General features: G+C 40.0%; 3 protein-coding genes across 5 annotated transcripts in view; 2 read left to right on the top strand and 1 right to left on the bottom strand.

Moving 5' to 3' along the window:
- Nucleotides 1–144: 144 nt before the first annotated feature.
- Nucleotides 145–4,277, bottom strand: LOC145899008 (uncharacterized). The gene is made up of 7 exons (XM_082987717.1): nt 4,185–4,277; nt 3,537–3,600; nt 3,021–3,087; nt 2,875–2,948; nt 2,444–2,509; nt 1,856–1,997; nt 145–1,613 (listed from the first exon to the last, which is right to left on the bottom strand). Exons 1-7 carry the CDS (start codon nt 4,205–4,207, stop codon nt 226–228), a joined length of 1,824 nt encoding a protein of 607 aa, XP_082843843.1. The 5' UTR covers nt 4,208–4,277; the 3' UTR covers nt 145–225.
- A 1,752-nt stretch (nt 4,278–6,029) lies between these two features.
- On the top strand, nt 6,030–7,572 carry LOC145899663 (uncharacterized). The gene has a single exon (XM_082988557.1). It carries the CDS (start codon nt 6,508–6,510, stop codon nt 7,408–7,410), a length of 903 nt encoding a protein of 300 aa, XP_082844683.1. The 5' UTR covers nt 6,030–6,507; the 3' UTR covers nt 7,411–7,572.
- Nucleotides 7,573–7,650: 78 nt separating this feature from the next.
- The window catches only part of LOC145899662 (S phase cyclin A-associated protein in the endoplasmic reticulum-like), a 28,257-nt gene continuing 16,827 nt past the window's right edge, over nt 7,651–19,080 (top strand). Inside the window, exons 1-27 of one of the 3 annotated variants that reach the window (XM_082988554.1) lie at nt 7,651–7,793; nt 7,867–7,981; nt 8,050–8,169; nt 8,418–8,599; nt 8,941–9,041; nt 9,404–9,622; nt 10,103–10,278; nt 10,730–10,939; nt 11,259–11,447; nt 11,669–11,742; nt 11,805–11,963; nt 12,343–12,442; nt 12,711–12,822; nt 13,332–13,515; nt 13,917–14,030; nt 14,205–14,327; nt 14,751–14,893; nt 15,120–15,201; nt 15,332–15,477; nt 15,741–15,815; nt 15,874–15,979; nt 16,080–16,168; nt 16,237–16,302; nt 16,379–16,511; nt 18,219–18,337; nt 18,443–18,566; nt 18,625–18,821. In XM_082988554.1, coding sequence (XP_082844680.1) covers nt 7,689–7,793; nt 7,867–7,981; nt 8,050–8,169; nt 8,418–8,599; nt 8,941–9,041; nt 9,404–9,622; nt 10,103–10,278; nt 10,730–10,939; nt 11,259–11,447; nt 11,669–11,742; nt 11,805–11,963; nt 12,343–12,442; nt 12,711–12,822; nt 13,332–13,515; nt 13,917–14,030; nt 14,205–14,327; nt 14,751–14,893; nt 15,120–15,201; nt 15,332–15,477; nt 15,741–15,815; nt 15,874–15,979; nt 16,080–16,168; nt 16,237–16,302; nt 16,379–16,511; nt 18,219–18,337; nt 18,443–18,566; nt 18,625–18,821 — 3,563 coding nt within the window. In that variant the 5' untranslated portion in view covers nt 7,651–7,688. The remainder of the gene's footprint in view (nt 7,794–7,866; nt 7,982–8,049; nt 8,170–8,417; nt 8,600–8,940; nt 9,042–9,403; nt 9,623–10,102; nt 10,279–10,729; nt 10,940–11,258; nt 11,448–11,668; nt 11,743–11,804; nt 11,964–12,342; nt 12,443–12,710; nt 12,823–13,331; nt 13,516–13,916; nt 14,031–14,204; nt 14,328–14,750; nt 14,894–15,119; nt 15,202–15,331; nt 15,478–15,740; nt 15,816–15,873; nt 15,980–16,079; nt 16,169–16,236; nt 16,303–16,378; nt 16,512–18,218; nt 18,338–18,442; nt 18,567–18,624; nt 18,822–19,080) is intronic. The other 2 variants (XM_082988555.1, XM_082988556.1) reach the window with 2 other exon arrangements.

The following is a 19,080-nucleotide window of genomic DNA, read 5'->3' on the forward strand; positions in this document are numbered from 1 at the left end:
ATATTCTGGGCGATTGAATAATGCCACATTATTTGTTGTATTTATTTTTATTATTACCGAAACAGAAAATGTAACAGTTCGAAAAATACATACACAACTATAATCAGAAAGGTGCACCAAAAACGCTAATAGTCGACAGCGGCCAAACCATTTATGGTTAACGTGTAGGAATTTGCGCAATGAAATAGGAACTTTAAACAGAAAATAAAAACTACACAGCTGCAGTTACGACAACGGAAAAACAACGGCCATTACCACAATTGCAGCTACAAGGAAAAGAAGCAACAAGCTGACAAATGCGATGGGAAGACGAAAACGACTGGCTGAGGTCACGATATTTTTGTAGGGTCGAATTGGTACAATCATACCAGTCCCCGATTCAAGGTCTCGGTCGATATGTGCTTGTTGGTAGGAGGCAAGAGCTTGTGGGGAAATTACAACCTCCTTTGATGATAATTCGGATGTCTTTTCTGCTTCCTGCACACGACTACTCCTACTGGAAGTAGAATTATCTTGGTGGCTTCCCAAGCTTGTATGACGAACATGTACTTGTTGGGTTTGAACGCGGATTACTGCAATGGTTTCTTGTGTGACTGATGCCTCGCCTTCGCTGTGAGCAGAAGTGGCCGAGATCGGGCGTTGTGGTGTAGAGTAAATGTCCCCCATATCGCTTATCAGTTTCTTGATGTTGTCCCTCAACCGCTTGTCGTCACTAAACGTGTCGTCATTTTGCGGATTCTCTCGGCTATTGATGAAGTCCAATGGAGACCTCGGGTCGCCTGCAACCAATTGGGTGCTACTACGCTTCGCTTGACGAACTGTTGCCACGTGACGCTTCATGGAAGACCGTGAGGAAGTTGAAGAAGTACGGCGGCGTAAATGCCTTGGTGCTGGAACCGGCGTCACTCCAGCCATTTCCTCGTGATATTGAAGGTCAATATACCCAGGAACGCCTTCGGCGAGACTCCTACGTGTGGAGCTTGGCGACGATGACGGGGTTGAGGACAGTGCAGCTTGCGACATCAAAAGAAGGCTGCCGCGGTTTGTGTCTGCGAAATAACTGGGTGGAAAATCAATCAAAACCTCGTCATCGTTGGTGGAGGGAGAGGAAACGACATCTCCGTCGCTGAGGTCGAGAACTTTAGCGCTGGACGAATCATGATTTCGTTCCAGATACTGCGGTTGCTTGGTTACAATACGTGTAGCAGGGGGAGACATGTAATCCTTGTAGTACGAAAAGGGTTTCTCAACCTGCACTGCGGTACCAGGAGTCGGGTATTCAAAGGTGCTGTGGTGAGCATACATGGAACTGTAGCTTATATTCTCAAACGATGAATCGTCGCAATGATCCCCAGATTTTTCCAGTGAATGTGCGACATCCTGACCTTTGCCTTGATTGTTTATCTGCTCCAGGGTCCGTTGTCTGCCTGCAGGATTCTCGCCAGTATGTTTGTCGCCTTCGACGCCTTCCTCCAGAACATCGTCCACGAACGCCGTGTGGTAGAGCAGTGAGCCAATGTCGTCACCGACCGTGACGTCATATGCTGTGTAGTACTCGTTTTCACTGGTTGTGTAACTGTCGGTGCCTGTCGATTCCCGACTGCGGTTATTGGCTGCGAAATAAACATGCAAAAAATCTAAATTTAAGAAAACAAAGAAGAACACATGAACAATTTTGCTGTTTATTTGTAAACAGTAAGCGCCTAATTTGGACCTTGTCTGTAGCAAGTCAGTTTATTGAACAGGTTTGCCAAAATGTAAGCTACTAACAACCACAGACATTTTACAGTGGACACTCCAACATATGTGAAACACAAACAAGCTTAAATTAAAACAGATTTATTAAATGTCCTACCGTTCAAATCGGACGGGTCCTTCCGCAAGTTGTCTGTTGATAACTTAGTTTTGATGGGACTCTTTCCCAGTTTGTCCGAGATTCTACGCCTTTCTTTCTCAGGCGTTCTGTCCAAGGTATCAACCACAACCATATCCCCAATCTGCAAACACACGAAAAGAATTGAAATCTTTAACTTTGCAACTCATTTTTTTCATCACAATAAGCTAGAAATAAAACTTTAAAGATGGTGCATCGCGTTTAGGAACAAATGTTTTTTTCTTTCGGAACTTAACTAAGCACAGGGGTTGAAATTAATAGAAATAGTGCAATAATTTTTTGCGTGTGTCATATCTGTCAAACAAAATCTTCGAAATTAAACAACTACGTTATCCCTAAACGTGAAAACCTTCTTCTAACTTTAACACGTATTTTACCTCGGTCAGTTTAACCCGTTTGCATCCCGTCAGTTTCATGCCCAGCCTTTTGGGCCTTCGTTTGTTCACCAGTAAAAAGTGTTTGTACACCATTATCACTGTTAAACCCAATTGCACCAAGCGCTAACTGCATTACTGACCAACGGTATAAAGAATACAAGACTTATATTACCTCCTCTGTGACGATCTTTTTTCTCTCTGCTCCGTCTGACAGTCGGTCTACCACGACCATATCATCCTGGAACGAAAAACAATGGATTAATGTTGGGTCACCCCGGGCGATTCGAGGCGTCCGAATTAATTGCAACGGGTAACGGCGATAAGACTTGATGTTTTAAAGCCACGACAATAACGGTCTAGCAACTGTGTCCATTGAAAACCTAACGGCTAGCACGTTATATAAAAAATTTGATTAAATTTGCTCTGTTTGAAATTTGGTGAAAACCGAAGTTAACCAGCACAAAAATTATGTATGCTAAAAACGCCATTCTAAAACTGACATTATACATAGATTTATAGCGATCCCTGTAGAACTGATAACTTCTACTCTATATGTTCAGTTTCTTCCAACATTATAAATATTATCCTGACTCGTTTTCTTACCTGTTCTCGACAAGAAACATTGGCAAGGTTTTTGCCAAAAAGGAACGCCCTTTGGGGGTTTCCCTTCACTTTACCTGGAAACAAAAGTGAAAAGTAAAATATTTTGTGAACATTTCTCCTTCTGAACAAATATATGCATTACTTACGCATGGCTATGCTGGGCTGTGGAATGGATGCCTTTTCGTCGACGCTGTTAGGACGGCGATTTTCAATCTAAACAAATGAAGTTGAGTTATTCCAGATGACTTTTTAAATTTTCGCGATTTCGATCATTTGATAAACAAACAAATGAAGAAACACGCAAATAGAGCTAATGAACAAACGCTTTAGAAGGCGGTTATTAGGTGAGTTGCACCTGTTCGTTAAAATAAACAGACGACAGTCAGGTTTGAAGAAAATTGTCATTGTTGCAAGTATAATAACCAGATACAATGCGTACATGCACTACAAGGTGGACTGTTTATAATCCCACAAACACAGAAGAAAGTTTTTAGGTCATTTCTGATAGGGAAGTATCCAACTGTCAAGCGTGGATTGAATGGTTTAAGGTAAACATCCTAGCAGACTCGCGTAAGTGCCAAATCCTTGTTCAGTTCTCTTGAAGTCGGCTATAGGACTGTAAATTTAACTAAATTACCAACACAGAGAATATCATATCTGACCTGTGACACGGGGTCTTGGTTTGTTGATTTGATTCGGTATGCAGTCTTCTCTGGCAAGCAATGCCTGTTTGTAATGAATAAGGCAGTTTTTATGCAAAGAATTTCTATGCTTCAAAGCTTTAACTTCGCGTGTACAGACTGATTTGAACTTTTCAATCTATTGCGGGTAGTTAATATATGCTTCAACGTATGAGGACCAAGAAAAAGGTTCCAAATTACTTTCGCCGCAGTGCAGTTACGTTGATTATAACGCAGTAGTCGGTTCATCATGCAAATGATAAGGAGTCGCCGTGGTAGCAAATATACAATCTTGAGAAACTCCTTTCGCAAAACAGGCGCGCGTCAAGATAACAATGCACGTTGTTTGCGGCCAAGCGGTCACTATCTCCGGAATACTCTCGCCCTATCTATACGACACCACACGTGCAGGTCTAATGAGCCAGCGTGATATTTACAGCCTCACGCTGGGTGACATGAACAACAACATGTTTTGAGCAAAACACCTTTGTCGGACCATGGTTGTGTCGGGAAAATCTTTGGTCAACTGAAATACTGTTGTTAGGAACACTGTATCAGCAAATTTCCATACAAACATGTTGCATATTGCATAGTTTTTAAAAGGTGAAAAACGTCAATGAAAATTCTTACTTTTGCAGTAAAACTTCGTCCATTGTGTGTCCAAGAACTATTTGATACAGAAGGAAATTTGTTTGCAAATCATTGTTTTATCTTTCGTCGTGGCATCCCAGAGCAATCAGTTCATAGTGGTGGTTTGAAGGATATATATGTAGTCGTGCAATATAATAATGTCCTGCAGGCACACTGATAAAGTGATTTGCTTGACAATAAATATTTGAAGGTTAAGACGTGCGTTTTCTAAACCAGTTTCCAGTTGCAAACAATCCCTGCTGAAAGATATCAGACAAATTTATTGATTTGAAAAATTGGCGCGGATTCACGGCTGTTATTTTTTTGTAAAATCGGAACCACTACTCTGAGTATAAAGAGACTGGCTCATATTGTTATTAACATTGTTCATGTTTAAACTGATGATGGCATAAGTTTTTGCCGAAACGTCTTCTTTTAAACAGGAACCATTATCATGTAGCAAAAGGCGGGAAAACCTAAGAAAGAAACGTCGCATTAACGAAACTGGAGCTCCGTTCACGGTTGGGCAGAAAAACCATTAAAGCGTAACATTCCTTGATGCATTTGCTGCGAAAATGACGGCGGACAGCGCCCAATCTTTCACCTTCGGGTAATGTACCAAATTGCCGAAGTAGTACAATAACGTCTTTCTGCAACGGCATTTCTATGATCCTTCCGGCTTTTTAACACAACGAGATTACAATTAATTAATTCTCATGATCATGTCAATTTGTAAACTTTTTTTGCAGCAGTTGATCTGTGACAAAACTGTTGCCCTGTTTTGAAACAAAATCTCTTTCTTTTCACAAACCGTTACCTCGTTTTATGCTATGGCTTTAGTGTAAAAACAATCCGAATATTAACGTGCAAAAATACCTTAATCTAGCGTCGAATTAGAATGAACAATAACACCGCCTAAACTGAGCAACTTCCCGTCGTGTACGATTTACGCTGAGACTGGAAAACATCTTCGTGTTCACCCTTTTATCGTAACTGACGGAGCGTGGCGATTTACACGATGTATTTAGGCTCTTTGCATTCACCCTGTGTTCTTGCACAAGAAAACGCCATTTCCACAAAGGTTTTGGTTCATACTACACTCATTGGGTTGCTTGTTTTTCGCATTGCTACATCTCTGTGTTATGGTTAAATATAAGCGGGGAAGCATAAAAGCGCACTGTAGAATAAAACAAATCCCAGATTTGTCCTTGTATTTTAAAGGAAAAGGTCAGTTTTGAAGCAAAACGTGTACTTTAAGGGATAAGAAAAAATATATTGCCCATTTCTCAGCAATGTCTTTTCCTTTTTTTGTGGCCTTAACTTAAGCCTTTGTCGTTTATTTGCCAACTCGATTTGTATAACATTAGTGTGGGAACACTTCGCCCCGAGAAAGGTCTCTTATGTTTAAATTTCTATAAAATCATAAAACTGTAATGTGTTCATTACAGTAATATAAACGATGCCTAGTAGGAAAATGCAATTTCTTTCTAGCTGTCCTTATGCTAGGATCCAGATCGATGGCAACTCTGGGCCATATAAATAAAGTTGTACTAATCCGTTGTTCCAATGAACCAATTAACGTAAAATCGAAAGACTTGTGAAAAATGTTAAAAAAATGGGAGAAGATTATTTGTATAAAATATTTATTGCAATGTGAAAGTTACAACCAAAAGAAAAAACACTCCTTATTTTTATTTAAAGCCCAAATTGTCTCCCTCTGGTGGAAAGCATTTCACATAGCGACAGTCGGGAATTTTTCAGTTGAAATTTTAACACGGGAATAAACAGAATTGTTTTTCCAGGTTCATAGCTCTAACCTATGCTACTATTTTTGTGTGGTTGACTTTTTTTGTTAATTTCGTTTACTAAAACGTTGCGCGCACGTCGTTGTTTGGTAATATTTCGTACAATTATATAGCCGCACATTATGATTATGTGGTCTTCGTTCGTGCAATGACACAAGCTTGCCATGACCCTCATCGAAATCAGCGCAAAATATCTTGTTATGAACAATACCGTTTAAAATACCAACTTGATTTAAGAAGTGCCCGTAATGCAAATACTGTTACTCTTCATATTAAATTTAACTAATTAAGATTATATTGAGTATACTGCAGCGTACAAATAGAATTCCCTGTCGCTGCTTTCTGAATCTAAAGTCTGTTTGTGTGTTCTTGCTGATATAGATAACAGAATTAAAAGCTCCATGAACAGACTTATAAATATTTTCGTTTATTTATTTTTCAACAAGCAAGGGAACAAAAATAAAATATTGAACTGTTTAAAATTTGTCAAAACAGGTAAAACACAGTAATGCCCTAACATGGAGTGGGTAACTCCAACAGATATATGCCACATTTCTAAACTGCCTAAAAGAAAAGGCCAGCAACTTCTAGGTCGCCATCTGGGACTGAATATCAATGACTTAGATGAGGATTTAAGATCTGGTGCACTGCTTGACTATTACTATGATATCATGCAGTTTTCTGCTTCCCGTGGTATGTCATGGCCTGAGGTTGCACATGCTATGACGTTTGCCCAGGACTTTTTCAGAAGTTTTATACATTTGAGTCTTCCCAAAGCACTTTGTGCTCTCAGGGAGCTTGGCACTGGGTTTGTGGAGGAGCGAAAAATAAAAATTGACAACATGAAAAAATTAATACAATACTTAACCGACCATGTGCTGGCCCACCACAGTCTCTTCCAGCTGGTGTTCACTGAAGAGCGGGAATGTAGGAGACAAAATCTAAAACTTGGGGTGAATATGCCAGAGGCTCCGATGGATTTAAATCTCTCTAAAACTCGCCAGTTGTGGGAGTATGAAAGAAATGTCAACATTGCAAAGGCTGAAAAGCAAAAGAAACAAGCTATGATAAGCCAAGAAGAAGAGCTGGCCAGGAAAAGGGTGGAAGAAATGGAAAAAGAGGTGAGCCTCCAATTGTCTGAAAAGGAAAAAGAAGGAAAATTGGATATAAAATCTGTGACTGATTTCCTCGCTGCTCTTACAGCTGAAGAAATAAAGGCAGCTCAAACTGAAGTGGATGTGGAAATTATGAAAATGAAAACTGCTGCGGAGGTTGCTGCGGACTTTCAAGCCATCCCACTCCCACCAGAAATGCAAACAAACTCCGCAAGCAAACTGCAGTCAAAAACACAGGTTAAAGTAAAATCATCATCTGGTTCTCGAAAGTCATCAGGAAAAGCAACCCCAAGAAAGAAAAAGTGAAACACAAAACACATCAAAATGCTTTCTTGTGTTTGAATGCCATTGTTATTCTTTGTTTGTGTGTTTTCCAATGCACTGTGACACCTCCTTGTTTGTATATATTTACAGAAAATTTATTTTATTGTGATGTTTAAATTTATTTTTCTCACAATGTATTTGTAGGCATCTTTATAAAGCTTTAAAACATGGTTAATTGTGAAGCGCTGCTCTACTAATTTGCCTATCGGCTAAAATACCTTGGAAAACACAAGTTGTATTGAACCTAACCAATAAAAAAGATGAATCGAGCGCGTGAGAGGGATGAAAGTACCAGCAGCAGTGGAAATGTTTCTGTTGCTTCAGTTGGTGGGGGAAGAAAACGGAACAAAAACCCACCTAATAAGGTATTGTACAAAACATTGCACAACTTCTGCATAAAATTGTGTTAAATTATAATTTCTATATCCTTTACTGCAGCCTCCAAATCCAGTCACAGTGGAGACGGTAAAGTTGATCATGGAGCAAGAAGGAAGATGTGCCAGAAACCTGGTGTCGTGGAGTATTCCAATTGATACGTACATCTCCACAAAATGTAAGTGTAGTGATAAGGTCATATAGTGTATAAGTGTGATTTTAAAGCTAATTCATATTTCTGGATAGCCAAATCTACAAAAAATGTGAGACATAGAAATCAGAGCAAGCGAGCCCAATCGTGTGAAAGTGCTTTGAGGAAACATAGTTCGGAACCAAAAGAAAACTACAATGCGAGATCATATTCAGGTTCACATTTTTCACTTCTTTGCTGGCAATTTTTTTTCTCATGTTTGTTTTCTATGTTTTTTTTCAAGAACAGATTTTCAAAACTAAGTTGCGTGCTTGTGCAAAGTTGTTTGTAGATTGGTATGAAATTTAGAATATACCAATAAAGTAAGATATGTCATCAATTTAAGCAAAGTACTTTCAATTGAACCCTGGTCTGTAAGAGCGATTCGCTGTTACCATATAGTAATTTCTACTGCACATTTCAGGGGACCGCAAAAAGCAAAAGAATGCTGCGGCTGAAAGTTTGATCAGACAAGCCACCAGTGGTGCCAAGAAGAACGTGAGTATCAGAGCAAGATATTGGGCATACTTGTTTGAAAATCTAAGAAGAGCAGTTGATGAGATTTACACCACGTGTGAGGGAGATGCCAGTGTTATGGAATGCAAGGTTAGTATAAAGACTTTCATTTATCACAAAAAATCATGTTAAATACCATTGTTTTTTATTGAGTTGTAGATCAAGGCCATGCGACTACATAATAAATTATTTACCGTTTGGGTTTGTCCAAGATTTAATAAAAACTTGTGGGAAGATGTGCCCCATTCATTTACCAACAGAGCTAAAATTATGATTTTGCCAAAAAGTTGATGCAATAACTTTTTGTCACAAATGAAAACACAAATATGAATAGAAGAAGTTTAACTAACTGCTATTTTGAAGTAATTTTTCTGTCCCAACATTTCATTATATTTTTATTTGCACCTAATTTTGTTTTGGTTGCTGTTAAGGAGGTTCTACTTGTACTGGACAACTACAGATATGACTTTCAAGCTCTTATAAATTGGATCAATCTTCAAGAAAGGCTGGAAAATGCAGGGATTCATGACAGGTAATTCACCATTATTATTAACATCACACTGTGCTTATATCATGGTTTGGACACCTAAAGCTTTAGTACCCTTCCTGCAACAAAGCATTTTTTTCAAATTTTGTGTTGTCCAAAAATTTATTCTATGTTTGTTAGGTAATTTTTAAAACTTTGTCTCGGACTTTGTTGATTCTTGCTGGATAGTCTGCATAAAATGATGTTAAAACTGTGTGAAATACTGATTTTCCTTCACAAAGGTGATCAGTTTCACAACAACCAAATTGCATTTTGAGACCCGCAGTTTGATAAACACTGTTCACAAACATAACAGTGTGCATTTTTATCACAACTTTACATGAATGACCATAATTACTTTCATCCAGACCCACTTCTTTGGCTTGGGATGTCCGCAAGTCATCTCCTGGTCGTCCACGTCAAAAGGGTGGCTCCAAAGTACCTGACAATGCTCTGGCGAAGATTCCACCCTTCACTGAAAACAAAATTAGCAGGTTGCTTAATTTTTCCAAAGCCCCAGATGTTGCTTCGCTCAGCGCTTCTCCAGCTGCTGTGTGTGTGCCTACCACAATAGAACAGATTAAGGGGTGTGTAGCTTTGCAATTCACACAATTCTCTGCATGTACCATGCATGTGCACATCATTGCATGTATAATCATTGTTCAACAATCAACTGAATGACTGATTTGTTTTGTTTAGCATGGTTGGAAAGTGTGTGTTTCAGGTGATTTTGTTTATCCACTAACATCGCACTGCTTTGCTAGATATCTGAGTGAAATCCTTCTGTTTGCATTGCAAAGTGTTGTGTTCTTTCCAAGCTTTTTCTGTGCATGCTTTGTTTTAAAGTGTGCTTCAGTATTTGCTGATTTAAATGCTCAGACTACATAAAACTAACATATTAGAAAACTTTTCTTGAAAATTGGCCCCATTCCACACAAGAAATCAATCTTAAACTTTTTTTACCAACTACATTTTGAGTGATGAATTCAGGTGGTACAAATATTAACATCACCATGAGATTATCTAAACAACACCGTAACACATTAACATATGTTATCTCTCTTTAGTATGACTGAGGTTAAGCAGACCACACAACCAACACAACCTGTCACAGTAACTTGGGCTGACAGAGTAAAAGGCATTGCTCCAGCTGTGACAGAAGTGAAACCCATCCCTATACCTACAGTAGAAAGTGAAAACACCCAGCACGATGAAGTGCAGATGCACGTGGAAGTTGATGATGGTGAGTGATACAAGCTATTGTACTTAATGAAGGGATCATGGAACTTGACTTTAAATGGCCATGACCTCAAGGTTGTAATTATTTTGATGCTGAACTTAAATGTAGCAAGAAAAATGCTTACAGTTGTTTAGTTCAGAACCTTCATGACCATTTAAGCAAGGACTATTTTGTCCTCTTGTGGTTTCCAAAATAGTAAAAATGTGCATTAAAGCCAATAAATGCCAAGTAATAAACGACATAACACCACTAGGGAGTATTTGTTTTCAAGATAATGCGCTCCAAGTCATTTGCACCTAATTAAAACTTGAATGACACAAAGCATGTTTCAAGATGCTTATCTCTGTCAGATTGATATTCTGTGTTAAATCAAAACGGGGTTTCTTTTATATTTTGCAATAAAACTTTAAAATATCCCGCCAATCCAAACATTACTTTAAACAAATAAATATAGACGATGGTGGGGATTGGGAGACGGTTTCATCTCGAGTTCGCCCATCAAAACACTCCAAAGTCCATAAGCACGACTCACACGTGTTGAAGAACATAGGGAACACCGTGTCACAACTTCACACCAGACCGACGAGAACAGCCCCTGAAAAAGCTCCACTGAAACAGGAGTCCGGTTTCGTAAACCTCGTGGTCGACCATCTAATTACAACAGGTACGATCCATCTGTATATTATTGTTGATACGAAGAAAAATTTTGGGAATTCGTTTTTAGCAAATCAGTAACCGTAGCTGTTCCGTAAACACCACGTAAACATTGTTCCGATTTTAACATTTGTTTTCATTTTCCGCTTATGCAGTGAACTGCATTGCGTCACAAAATAATGACGTAACAATATTTCGTAACTGCGTCATACCAGAATTTAAATTTGAAAAGACTGGGCTTGGCAAAAATAAAATAGATTTAATTTGAATCACTCAATAGTTTGTATGATTGATTCATGCTTGAAATATCGATTTTTTTTATCTCTAAGCGCCAGTAAGTGAACCACCGACCCTCGATTTGACTCCCGTCCAGTTCATGAACGATCGGGACGCGATTGAATCCGACAAGTTCCAACATGACGGAAACGAGAAATTAACTTTCGAAGGCGTCGCCGGCAAAAGCCAGGATGACGGTCTGCGCGACCTGGATGCAGCCGAAGCCGAGTTTTTTAAGGCTGGTATGGGATATGTATATTTTCGTTTGTCTGTACCAAGCAAAAAGAGACAATTATTGTTGATACCAACGTCGCACGTATACCAGCTTTTGTGTTTTAACACGCAAAAAGTGTGCTAAAATGGCCAGCATTTTTACCTAACCCCATTACTGAGTTATGTATTATTATCATGTTGCTGTAAATTTGCCCTTTTGTTTAGGAAACGATTATTATATTTTACTCAGTTGCAGAGAATAACGCCGAAGCCGTTACAACACAACCCCAGGAAGAGCTGCTTGGTATCGTTCAACCAGATAAGGTGAGAAATTAATAACCCTTTCGAACACAGTAGTAATATAGAGAGGTACCCCTTTATTACAGATCATCAAGCACGAACCGGTGACGATGGAACAGTTGAAACAACACGACGAGTCGATCGCGGCTGCCGAAGAGCAAGAACGTGATTTAAGAAGACAAATCCTTGAAGTGCAGGAGAGCAAGTCGGAAGGTCGGGACACCCCCGAGATCGAAACCGACAGTGTAAGCATGCCGTTGACGTTTTTTTGTGGAGAATCACTGCTGTGTGCGAACAACACGAAAAACTTACAGGAAATGCCCAGAATTATAGCACTTGTTTTTGGTCATCAGGGTAGTTGTGTTGGTTAAAGCACATTTCTTTGGAAAACCGTGTTTCACATAAAAAAATCAAACAAGTTGTATGTATTATTGTCAGGTAATTTTTTGCGCATTTCTCATATTAGTAGTTAAATTTAAGTTTTTTTTCAAGACTAAAACATGTTAATAATGTTGATTGGTTTGCCTCGCACGTTTTTTCTTCCAATGAGCCTGGATTTTTTGTTTGTTTCCAACGACCTAATTGGCCTCGGTATTACGCATTAAACTGTGTCGTGATGTACAGGAAAGTGCAAGGAGTAGTATGGGAGCGAAAGAAATTGGCCAGTTGGACAAAAGCAACAACGGACCTTTGGAGTGGTCCGAATTCCTCTCCAGATTCGATCGTAAGTTATTTCTAATAGTGGCTGATCCAGCTAGGCTGCAATGCCTGGGCTGCCAAGCCCGAAAACCTCCAGATCGCGATACGTTAGCTGTGATCGCCAAGCAAGGACCTGCGCAGTGGGGCGATACTGCCTATTATGCCAATGCATGTAATATTATTTCTAATAATTAACGTTATATCCTTTTTCAAGATTGGATATATTTTGTCCATGGCTCAAGTTACAGTTTCGTTACTTCTCGTTGTACAATTTTAATATGTTTTAATTTCAGACCCAGACCACAGCCTTCAGAGTTGGTGCGATTTGGTCGAAGAAGAAGAATTGCGTGAACCTGGCAGAGCCGGTCAAATGCATGAAAAACTCTCCTCACCTTCCAGGAAGAGGTAGGAACCAATTTTACATATTTTTAACTTTTGTTAATTAGATGCTTGTTAAAACTCTTTTAACACGCAACAAAATTTGTATTGGATGTCAAGGTTAGCTACACGCACTGTTATGTGACGTAACCATGTTGTTTACTCTGACCCGTAAGCTCGTAGTGATCAGTCCAAAGGGCATGTGTTATCCAAGGTTGTTAGTTCAATTCCTCCGGGAGCTATAATTTTTGGCCTCTTACCGATTTGTTAGGAGGAAGACCTCGTCTCAGTGACCACTGCAACGCCACTTCAAGGCTAAAAGATACGCGTTAGAAATAGATACGATGTTTTAAGCTTAAAAACCAAACAGCAGCTTCGCTACAGCGATGTGCACTAGCATTAATTTTAACACCGAAATAAAAAAGTTGTCTTTGATGAGTCAAACCAACAAAATACTTTCCCTTAAACAAGATCGATCCACTTGTAAATCACCGTGCAGTGCAACCAAACATGCCCAACCCTGTTTCACAACGCAGGACCCCTGCCGAGTCAAAACGCAAACTGGAGGAGAAGCACCGAAAGGCCGAAGCTCGTCGTCTCCAGATGCAGGAGGAAAAAACACAGCGAATTCACGAACTCACAGAGAAGGTTCAGGAGGTTGTAAGTTGGAAATATGACCTCATTCAACGCCAGAAGGCCCTCCTGCAGAGCTACCACGACGTGAGGAAGTCTCTGTTTTGATCTGTAGAAAGTTACGATAACGCAATAACTTGTATTGTCAAAAGCGTGAGGTACCGAACTCCATATTACCATGGCATTCTATATCGTTAGTTGATTCCCGTTTTGGGCAATTTTTAATACGTGTGTCTTTTGTCAGTCAGCAGCTTTTTGCGGTTGGTTTCTTGCCCAAAAGCGCAGAAATTGCATTAGTAGCGCCCGGAAATGACAATTTGTTAGCATTTTCCCATATTTACATTACAATAATCTTATATGCGACGGAATGTGCCGACGTCTTAGTTGAATTAATGAAGTCCTGCAATGAAATTTTCTCTTGTCCTAACTCAAAACGAATCGTCCAAATAGTATCTGTAATTTTTCAATGTTATACTTATTTGCTTCAGGAAAAACTTGCCCGTGCTGAGGAAATGAGGGCAATGCAGTTGCTGAATATAAAAAGGAAAGCACAAGCTGAGGACACAAAAGTGAGCGAGATTGCCTTTATCAACGAACTACAGGTAACCATCCCACTACTGGTTTTGATTGCAATTAAACAGTTGACAACCTCCAAATGTCTGATCGTAATGGTCAGCATATTAGCTTTGGCTTTCTCACTTAAAGTTACCAACTCTGAGCTTGTTGCACCTAATTTGAATAAATAGTCACGCCAAACCTTATTGTTGACGCCGTAGGAACAAAACAAACGCCACGAGGTTTTGATGCGCATCGGTGAACACGAGGCGCGCATCCAGGAGATGGAGGTGGAGCGGTCTAAACTGATGGAAATGAAAAATGCTAAAGAGGAGATTTTTAAGGTTGGCGTTGTCGAATGTAATCATTACTTTACTCCATAAGAATGATATTCTTTATGAACAGTAAAATAATTGCTGCAAGGCGGACTTTGCCATTACAGAACTCATTTTACGGACTGTTGCTTTATAGGGGAATAAGTATATGTTGTATGGAAACAAATGAGGTTATGTAAATAATATGTATATAAAGTACATAATAATATAAAAGACCAGGTATTCAAGTGTTAACAAATGCTTTTTTCAAAAATATTTAAAAAGGCTATGTTTTTGTGAAACGTTTGGCTCCGGTTTCTGCTAAAAAAAGACCTAGCCACGGCAACTACAATTGTTCTCACAAACTATTTATCATCGCTCAAAGTATGTTTTGAGATCCAATACCCCAAACACTGCAATAAAATCACTTGAACAAGAACTTTCGAAACGCAGGAACGTCGAAGAGCGCTGGAGAAGGAACGGCAGGAGAGGATAGAAGAACTGAAGGTGAAGAGAAAAGAGCAGGATGCCAGAATCGAACAACAGAGAATCGAGAAGGAAAAAGAACGAGAGAAGATGGCGAAAGAGCGCGCCAGGTACGTCACTAATCTCAACATACTGTTACGAACAATAACCCTCACGACCAGCTTGAATAGTTGATGTATTAGGTTCTTGAACCGGGAATGGACTTTTTAATGTACAAAACAAACGCTATGTCATATGCAGCAAGCGGATTTAATCAGAACATATTCTTGTTTGAGGGTTACCTGGGCCAGAATTCTCATCCTTTAAAATTGAAAAACTTGTCTTGCGTTTTTTCAGAGACCGAGAGTTGAGGTTGTCGGCTCGTAACGCCGCTCAACAGGAAGCTGTCACTGAACTACAGAAGAAAATACAACTTAAGGTAAATCCACCGAGATAACCCTTCAGTCAGGTCCCCAATTTTATTTAGTCCTTGGATAAGATCGTTGCACGTTGCTTAATCTGGTGACATAGAATGTGCAGTTATTATGAAAGTTATGAATTTTTTGTAGCACGATGAGAGCGAACGACGTCACCAGGAACAATTGGAACACAGAAAGGAGAAGGCTGTAGAACTGAGCCTCGGTCGATTTTCTGCATCCGCTGTTCCGTCAGCCACTGGCGGCAGTGTTGCTAGTAGTGGTCCGACTAAACCAAGGTACATCTTACAAGTAAATAGTTCGTGATGCGAATCTGTACCTTTGAAAGTCGTCGGTTTCCACACAAAGTTTTGTTGACCAAGAAGTCATGAAAATTCGGATCCGACATTGTGTATGTTACTACTTAAAAAAAAAACTTTTTGTTTGTTTTGGTTCTGTGTCTGCATGAAAAGCGTGTTTAAAATGTAACACAGAACCACATGCGCCCCCTGCAATTTTAAGTGATATTTATACACGTAGAGTATTTATATGCTTTCAACAGTGTGGGAACAAGCGATGGTGACGTCAACCTCGTGGGGTCAATCATAGACGAAAGTCATCTAGTCAATAACGAAAAGTAAGTTGAATTATCGTTAGTCATCTGTTCGCCCAACAATTTTCTTAACACATAACAGAGCTCAACGCCAGTCGGTTGACGCCAAAGGAGACGCGATCGAGACGTCTAGCGCCTCACGTGGCAGCGCCAACACTTCGCCGAGATCTTATAGCGACGAATGCAAGGTGTGTAAACAATGTACTGGTTGTTGCAAAATTTCAGTGAAAGTTAATTTTCACTTCCCGTGCATCGATTGATGCTCTAACAACTCGTTGCACGGTGCAGATGCTCAAAGAAGAAGCCGAAAGATTGAAAGAACGACAGAAGACGATGAAAAAACGGGTCAAGAAGCTCCGTGTTCGCATGTCCGCAAGGTGGCGCACACGATTTAGTAAAAATGTAGACGGAAAAGCGCCAAACTTAACCGCGAATTCTTTTCCAGAGGTAAAGAATTTCTCAAGCGCTTGGAACTGAAGACTCCGACGCCCAACGGCACGAGCAAAACAAAGTACGTCAGTTGCTACGCTTCCTCCTATGGTTGTAGTGTAGATAATGCGTGCAACGTCTGTGTAACCTTTTTTCAGGGTTGTTCGCTTAGTGAAGGACGCCAACAGACAACTGACCAATCAGAAGGGGAGTAGCGGACCCTGGCAAGCCAACCGCGTCGCTGGACTCGATAGGACCTTGGGAGAAATTGTACGCTGTTTGGAAAAACAGGTTTGTTTCATTCTACGAAAAAACAAATCGGGAATTTCAGCTAAAAATGGCATAAAACGTTTATACATACTACACCTACGTGTATAATGGGAGACCAATGTGGGTCCTAAAAGCTTCTGTATATGTTTCATAGAAGTCTGGGGTTTAACTTGTTTTCGAAAAAGTCGCCTGCATGGTTAAGATAACTCGGCGTATCACTTGGTGTGTAGCCACCACCTACGCTGTCTGCCCCACGTTCAATGTGCAATTACTGCTCCTTTGTCTCCTCTTGTTTACAATCTGCCCAGAAATAGCTGCGGCGTTTGGCTCCGGCCGACGCCTAAATAGCCCCACGAACCGATTCTCTGTTTCAAGCCTTCCTGTAATGCCTGTATAAGGTCGAGACCTCAGCTCAATCCGCCATCGTTTGTTTATCTTGTAGTCTGCCTTTTTGATAATTGATTTAACGCCTGACTGGCCTTGCTGGTTGCCCACACGGTTACGAAAAACATCATTATACTTTCCCAGGCCATCAGCCATTTTCCTTTTCAAACGGAATGTTTGTCGCGACATTCACATGAAAAAAATGGACAATTAAACTAAAGTTCTGGCAACATTAACGTAGTTTAGATTGTATAAATTGCCTGGCAGTAATGCCAGCACAAAAAAATTTTTTTTTTTAAAGTTGAAACCATTACAATAAAATTAAATTTTATTCTTTTGCGCAGAAACACACTCTATCGTTTTACACAAAAAAAGTAGTTTACTTCCAAAAATTTAAGTCGTACTGGCTGTGATCGCCTTCACTCTGTTTCAGCTTTGTGTGTATTTTTTTACAATTTCTAATTAGGATACTTCGCTACTGCAACATGTTGTTTTGAAGTAGCAGTGCGAATCACCGTGCTGGGATTTATCCGAAACTTAAAACAATTTTCCTTTAAATAGTTTTTTTTTATTCTTCGGCATTAGCTATCATTTCAACTTCTGTTACGTAATATTTGAATAAAGATGTCGTGTGCAATACTGCCCTCGGTTATACATCAGACCGGTTAATTATTTTACTTAACAACCGCTTCCGTGGCGTTTGTAATCTAATCGACCAAACGTAAACCCACAAAACATTTACGTTCATTCAAACGATAGAATCCCTTCAGAATGTGGCTCGACTGCAGTGTTTGGCAAACACGGCTCACTTTCGCTTCCAGAGGTCTAGGGATTAACATATCGACCTCCGTACGACTGGCGGAAATAATTGCTTCTCACGTTTCCTTTTCACCTGTCTCCGCTCGATTTGATTTTGCCTCGCGAGTCGCGCTTCTTTGCAGCTAATTGCGGTTAAGCCCTCTTCGTTTTGGGCCCTTTTTTGGTCATATGCCACCTCTGACCCCCAGCTGTAGTTTTTTCACCTTTTCAAAGAAATTGTACGTGGTCTGACGTCACCTTGTTATTCTCTGTTTCAAACAAACTTTGACTTTTTGACCCGTAGTGAGATTGAGCTTTTCCTTTCATGTAACGCATTCGTTTCTTTTGTCGTTTTGGTTGCTGGGGTGGTTTGGGAAAATATTTGTTTATGTTGTTGCGTGGTGCCTTATACACGCGTTTTGGGTGGAGGGTATAGGCTTAAAAAAGTTCATGCATTTTAATTTTGTAATCCTTGTGTAGCGCTGTCGGTAGTGATTGGTCCCTAAATTGTCCCGAGTTGTACATATATTTGCGTTCTGTGTGCAGAAGGATGTTGAACAGACAGCTTTTCGAATCGGTGGCGGTTTCGAAATGCTGGAGACGATATTCCAACTTTATTTGAAGGATGATTCAAACGATGATTTGCCTCCAGTGTTGCCCGACAGGTGAGAACATTGTAAATTGACTGGACGCCCATTACATGTATGTAGTTTTTGAGGTACTTTTAGCCTTTTAATGTTAAAAAAATAAATGTATCAATTTTTCCGCAGGTTACTGGGCAGCGCTGCTTCTTGCTTTCGACTGGCTTGTGCTGGTAACCATGACAACTGCGTTTACGCGGTGTACTCAAACCGCGTGGTGAACGTGGTGGACACGTTGTTGCAACAAATATCCGTAAGTTTTGTTTATTTTAACGGTTTTTACATAATGAATTTACTGTGAAATTAAACAGAAAAACGAATTTGGCGAAGCAGCCAAACCCAATACACCGCGACCTGTCAACCCTCCGTCCAACCAATCAAAAAAGAACACGTCATCGGCGAAATCAGACGTATTTGATGCCGCCTCGCCTGCCCTTCTTCGTGCTTTGGCTGTGATTTTGAACGTGATGGTAAATAACCCTCCGTCCACGGAGCCTGCTTCCAATAAGTAAGTTCCAACCTTTGCTTATAAAGCAAGAATAAGACTGGCATACTTATACGATACCTCGAACCGTTATTGCAAGATTAGCTTGGTTGGCGAGACATGACCAATGTAACATTATATAACCTAAAATGCTGACTCATTTTACCCACCCTTTAAAGGTTTCTGTTCGTTGACAGTGTGAATTTATTTAGTTATGGCGGTGTGCAAAATTTGCGACTCGACGAACAGGCTTCGTACATAAAACGTTGCAAACCCCAGCAAT

This window comes from Ascidia mentula, chromosome 4 (assembly GCF_947561715.1).
Source record: "Ascidia mentula chromosome 4, kaAscMent1.1, whole genome shotgun sequence".
NCBI classification, from domain to species: Eukaryota; Metazoa; Chordata; class Ascidiacea; order Phlebobranchia; family Ascidiidae; genus Ascidia; species Ascidia mentula.

Bases quoted from the DNA above. Each gene is read 5' to 3' on its own strand.
- LOC145899008 (XM_082987717.1), bottom strand. From the start codon at position 4,207: ATGGACGAAGTTTTACTGCAAAA. The intron at 3,601-4,184 runs GTAAGAATTTTC...CATTACAAACAG, and splicing joins GACGAAGTTTTACTGCAAAA to GCATTGCTTGCCAGAGAAGA. The intron at 2,510-2,874 runs GTAAGAAAACGA...TTTTCGTTCCAG, and splicing joins ATGTTTCTTGTCGAGAACAG to GATGATATGGTCGTGGTAGA.
- LOC145899663 (XM_082988557.1), top strand. From the start codon at position 6,508: ATGGAGTGGGTAACTCCAACAGATATATGCCACATTTCTAAACTGCCT.